At 40.9% G+C, this 5,205-nt stretch overlaps 1 protein-coding gene across 1 annotated transcript; it reads left to right on the forward strand.

Annotated features, from left to right (window-relative positions):
• Positions 1-1,230: 1,230 nt before the first annotated feature.
• Positions 1,231-5,003, forward strand: LOC113141082 (transcription factor Sox-9-B-like). Its single transcript, XM_026325302.2, has 3 exons — positions 1,231-1,952; positions 2,287-2,534; positions 2,811-5,003. The coding sequence occupies exons 1-3, from the start codon at positions 1,525-1,527 to the stop codon at positions 3,569-3,571; spliced, it is 1,437 nt and encodes a 478-aa protein (XP_026181087.1). The 5' UTR covers positions 1,231-1,524; the 3' UTR covers positions 3,572-5,003.
• The last annotated feature ends 202 nt before the right edge of the window (positions 5,004-5,205 follow it).

A 5,205-nucleotide genomic window follows, 5' to 3' on the forward strand; every position in this document is an offset into this window, starting at 1 on the left:
TGTATATTTTTATGCACTTATTCACTTAAACTGACTCAGTTACAAATTGGGGAAAATGTCAACAGAATATATCAAATAAAACATGAATCCAGTGAATGACTTTTCAACCTCAGAAATCACCTTACTAAGGTACAGACACTGTGAAGTCAGAGATAATGTACAATCAGGTCTGTTGTTGATTTTTTCCAGGGAGAAACTTTTGAGTACGAGAGGTTTTACTTTGAAACATGTTGATGTGGATTTAGAACACCTTGTTTGGTCCAGTAAATTGTCTGCCTGTGAGAGTAAGGCCTAAAATATTAATGTAGAATAGGAACTTAAATTTGGAAATATGGTCTCACATTCTTGTTGCAGCACCCTCAGACGGTTCCAGGGCTTCATCTTAAGTTTCTGGACTGTTGTCTCCCCCTATTGGTCCATGTGGTCACTGTTCGGGAACTGCTGCGCTTCACACAGCTCCACACGGACTGAACTGTCTCCATGCAACAAACACTTTTAATCACCTGCCCCCACTGATTCTAACCAAACTGTCATCACTGTTTATTCTACCAAAATCAAAGCTATGAAGGATATGTTTAAATACTACAGTAATGTTCTAATGAGAATTTAATACCAGAACTATATCCCATCAATATCTTATACAAACAGCTGACTATCGTCCTCAGAAAAGAACAACAAAAAAAGTTAAATTAAGTTGGAAAAGCAAGAACAGTGAAATATGTAAGGAAAGAAATTGTATAAATTCTACATATCTAGGTTGTATTGTATATTGTATAAATATGCCAGGGAGAATGTCATTTCTGTGAGAATAAAGAAAATTGTAGTAGTAATAGTAGTAGCAGTATTTTGTCCTAATGGTGTATTTTTTTTTTTTTTATCTTACTAGTCATATCACTATGATATTAAAATAGTTGTAGTTGTTGTGGTGAGAAAGAAGATGAGATTGGACTTCAAGTCTATGTTTCTTCTTAGACGCTTTATTTATTTATTTATTTTTAAGTTTTAACTTCTCAAACTTTAATTTAGACTCTAAATTTAAACAGAACCAAAGATTTTAAGGGAAAAAACACTTTTCCTAGTTGAGCTGGGTTTCACTGGGTTTGACTGCAACGGTTCTTCGGAGCAGAGTCATATTACGTCCCCGCCTACAAAAAGTTTCCCCCAATCATTTCCTTTCCGTCAAACATAAATCCAAGCATCGCCTCCTGCCTCTCTAGAGTCTTCAGCAATCCAACAAGAGTAGATCGCTCTGTCACATTTCTCTTTAAAGTCACGGTTTCAAAGTTAAACATTAGAAAGCGACAACTTGCAATTTGCCTTTTTTTCAGCGAAGTTGTGAAAAGTCGAAGGAGTGTCAAAAGCTTATTTTTGGCATTTTTCTTTTTTTCTTTTAAAGGATTCAAGTTGCCAGTCAAGCTGTGCGCTGCAGTTTTACTGCAGTCTTTGGGCACAGCACTTGGATTTAGAAAGAAGGATTTTCTCCCTTCATTTTTTTAACTGCGAAACGCTGTTTAATTTTTTCGCATGAATCTCCTCGACCCTTACCTGAAGATGACAGAAGAACAGGAGAAGTGTCACTCTGACGCTCCCAGCCCCAGCATGTCTGAGGACTCCGCAGGCTCGCCGTGCCCATCCGTGTCCGGTTCGGACACCGAGAACACCAGGCCGTCAGACAACCAGCTTCTCAGGGGTGCAGACTACAAGAAGGAAGGCGAAGAGGAAAAGTTCCCCGTGTGTATCAGAGATGCAGTGTCTCAGGTGCTGAAAGGTTATGACTGGACACTGGTGCCCATGCCGGTGCGCGTCAACGGCTCAAGTAAAAGCAAACCTCATGTCAAAAGGCCCATGAACGCCTTCATGGTCTGGGCTCAAGCTGCACGGAGGAAACTGGCCGATCAGTACCCGCATCTGCACAATGCGGAACTCAGCAAAACACTGGGCAAACTTTGGAGGTAGGCTCGCTTTTCACGTTCACTCAGATTTGTGGTGCGCTTTTACGCACAACTGGGAGAAGCGCAGTATTTTATTCAGTTAGTTATATGCACCACCTGCAAGCCTTTTTAAATAGACCATTACTGGGTGCGATTAACTTAATAATGGTTTGCAAAGTGTATTTGTATCTGATATTGTTTTTACAGAGATTTGTGTATAGACGTTACATGGCAGTGTGCACAGAATTTGTGCAAATAGACCCAGGAGATAAAAAGCTTCTTAGTGATTATTGGTGTTAAAACCGTTTTTGGTTGCATTTGTATATGAATGTGCTATTATCTGTGATACTTTTAGATTGCTCAACGAAGTAGAGAAGCGCCCGTTTGTGGAAGAAGCAGAGCGTTTGAGAGTGCAGCATAAGAAGGATCACCCCGACTACAAATATCAGCCAAGGCGGAGAAAATCTGTAAAGAACGGGCAAAACGAACCCGAGGACAGCGAGCAGACACATATCTCTCCAAATGCGATCTTCAAAGCGCTGCAGCAAGCCGATTCTCCAGCGTCTAGTATGGGCGAGGTGCACTCCCCAGGAGAACATTCAGGTGAGGAAGAAAGAAATATAGAAAAAAGAGACAATTTCTAGTATTTCTTCTGACATTTTGTGACACTGTTTATAGAAATTAAATCTTATATGGTCTTAGGTCCTTGAGCAACCACCTGTTGATGATTAACTTTTAATGATTAGTGAGTTTTACAAACCATTCTGTAAATACACCTGTCAATGTTTAGCATATGTTTTTCACGTTGGATATGTCTTCTTTATATGTATTGTTCTGTGGTTTTATTTTAACCCTCTAACTCTGTATTTTCTCTAACAGGTCAGTCCCAGGGCCCACCAACACCTCCAACCACCCCCAAGACAGACCTCCCCTCTGGCAAAGCTGACCTTAAGCGTGAGGGGCGACCCATGCAGGAGGGCACCAGTCGCCAGCTCAACATCGACTTTGGGGCTGTGGACATTGGTGAGCTGAGCAGCGATGTCATCTCTAACATAGGGAGCTTTGATGTTGATGAGTTTGATCAGTACCTGCCACCTCACAGCCATGCTGGGGTGACTGGCACAGCCCAGGCAGGCTACACCAACAGCTACGGCATCAGCAACTCCTCAGTTGCTCAGGCTGCCAATGTTGGAGCCCACGCCTGGATGTCCAAGCAGCAGCAACAGCACTCTCTGGCCAACTTGGGTGGAGGAGGAGAGCAAGGTCAGCAGGGTCAACAGAGAGCCACCCAGATCAAAACAGAGCAACTGAGTCCCAGCCACTACAGCGAGCAGCAGGGCTCCCCGCAACATGTCACCTATGGGTCCTTCAACCTGCAGCACTACAGCACATCCTCTTACCCCCCCATCACAAGAGCACAGTATGACTATTCAGACCATCAAGGTAGTGCCAACTCCTATTACAGCCATGCAGGTGGCCAGGGATCCAGCCTGTACTCCACCTTCAGCTACATGAGTCCCAACCAGAGGCCGATGTACACCCCGATCGCTGACACCACTGGGGTGCCCTCTGTGCCCCAGACCCACAGTCCACAACACTGGGAGCAGCAGCCCATTTACACACAGCTGTCCAGGCCATGAGGAGGCAGCCTCAGCACTGACTGTACAACACTCACGCCATTCATAGACTTCTTTCTGCTCGGTGGCCTTCATGCCACCATTCCACACACCCTTCATGGCGAACAGAAAAACATGACAAAGGACTTTTTTATAGTACTGAAAATATATCTTTGGATTGGCTCACACAGTGCCTTTTGTATTGGTTGAATTGTGATTATATTTTTTTAGATATGTTTTAAAAATCCTCTGTGAGGACATACTGGTTTTAAATATTTTAGTATGTACTGTGTATGTGTTCTGCTCTCGCCATCATAATCAGTATCATCAGCATCCTCTTCATCATGATTTGAAGGTTAAACTCATCTAAAGGAGCAGAAATGCTGGGTAAAAACACCCTCAGTGGCCTTACTTCTCACTCATGTATTTTTGTACAGGAAGTAAGAAACTTCTGTTTACTGATACTGCCATATTACAGTAACCTACATTCTGCTTTGAATTTTCATACTGTACATATTTTATTGTAATTCCAGTGAGATGAAAGAATTGAGCAATGCAGTTTGGAAATAGATTTGAATTTTTGGCAATGATATGTCATTGGTGAACTAGTCAGATATTCTACTTCTTGCTCTTTGCTTTAGCTCAAATTATTGTGTTGGAAATGTTATAGCAGGTGCCATGTAACTCTACTAGGGGCCTTATTGTGTTGCTAGATGTAACTGAGCAATGCTTCATTTTATCTGGATACTGCCTTGATACCATTTGTGCCTCTGGAGCCACAGCAGGGAGGCTGGCGTTGCAGTGTCAAAACCACAGCATAGTTCTGACTTCCTGCTTAAGGAGATACAGGAAGTCGATTTGACCTGAATCTCCTCAGCAGCCAGCAGGTCTGAGGTTGGCGTGCTTCTATCATTCCTACAGCCGCATACTTTACTTAACCTTTTTTTTTTTTAATTTATTCTTTAGCATTAATTTTATTTGAGAATAACTATTTGCAATTATCTTTCTAATTCAGCAGCAGCTAACTGAGATGAAAAGTTTTCAGTGGAATAGTTTGCTGTCATATGTGGTACAAATTTGTTTATTTATCATTTGTAAATGTTTCCATATAAAAGTTTCTTTTATTCATGATCTAGTTATGTACAGATTACATATAATTACACGATAAACCTTTCTCTAAAAAAAAAAAGAAAAACTGGAAGTTTTCTCTTTTTTTTCTTTCTAACTAATGAATTAATGGATATGGAAGTTGTTTCTGTTCTGTAAAGAATTTGATGGAATCAACAAGATACTTTTTGTTTGGCAAAAAAAACGTTGTGTTCCTAAGTTTATATTCTGTATCGTTAGTTCTCATTGGTCGTCATCTTAATGCAGTTTCCCTAGGTAAACATGGCATTGTCTTAAACGCTTATCTTTTGTATATTGTTTGCAATAAAAACAAAAACACTGAGAAATATGTGATTGTCTTGTGCCATTAATTATAAGCATGTTTCATACAGTATTATCTGTGTGTTCACAGCTGTGGGGAGACGCAGGTCTGTTGGGTCTGTCAGTATTTGTAAGCCAAATATCAGTTATGGTACTGACAGATAAAGCTGTTGTTTAGTCATATGTTCCAAAAAACAGCTGAAATCAAAAGGATTGTTTTAATGTGACAG

The sequence above is a fragment of the Mastacembelus armatus genome, chromosome 8 (assembly GCF_900324485.2).
Source record: "Mastacembelus armatus chromosome 8, fMasArm1.2, whole genome shotgun sequence".
NCBI lineage: Eukaryota > Metazoa > Chordata > Actinopteri > Synbranchiformes > Mastacembelidae > Mastacembelus > Mastacembelus armatus.

Bases quoted from the DNA above. Each gene is read 5' to 3' on its own strand.
- LOC113141082 (XM_026325302.2), top strand. From the start codon at position 1,525: ATGAATCTCCTCGACCCTTACCTGAAGATGACAGAAGAACAGGAGAAG. The intron at 1,953-2,286 runs GTAGGCTCGCTT...TGATACTTTTAG, and splicing joins ACACTGGGCAAACTTTGGAG to ATTGCTCAACGAAGTAGAGA. The intron at 2,535-2,810 runs GTGAGGAAGAAA...TTTCTCTAACAG, and splicing joins CTCCCCAGGAGAACATTCAG to GTCAGTCCCAGGGCCCACCA.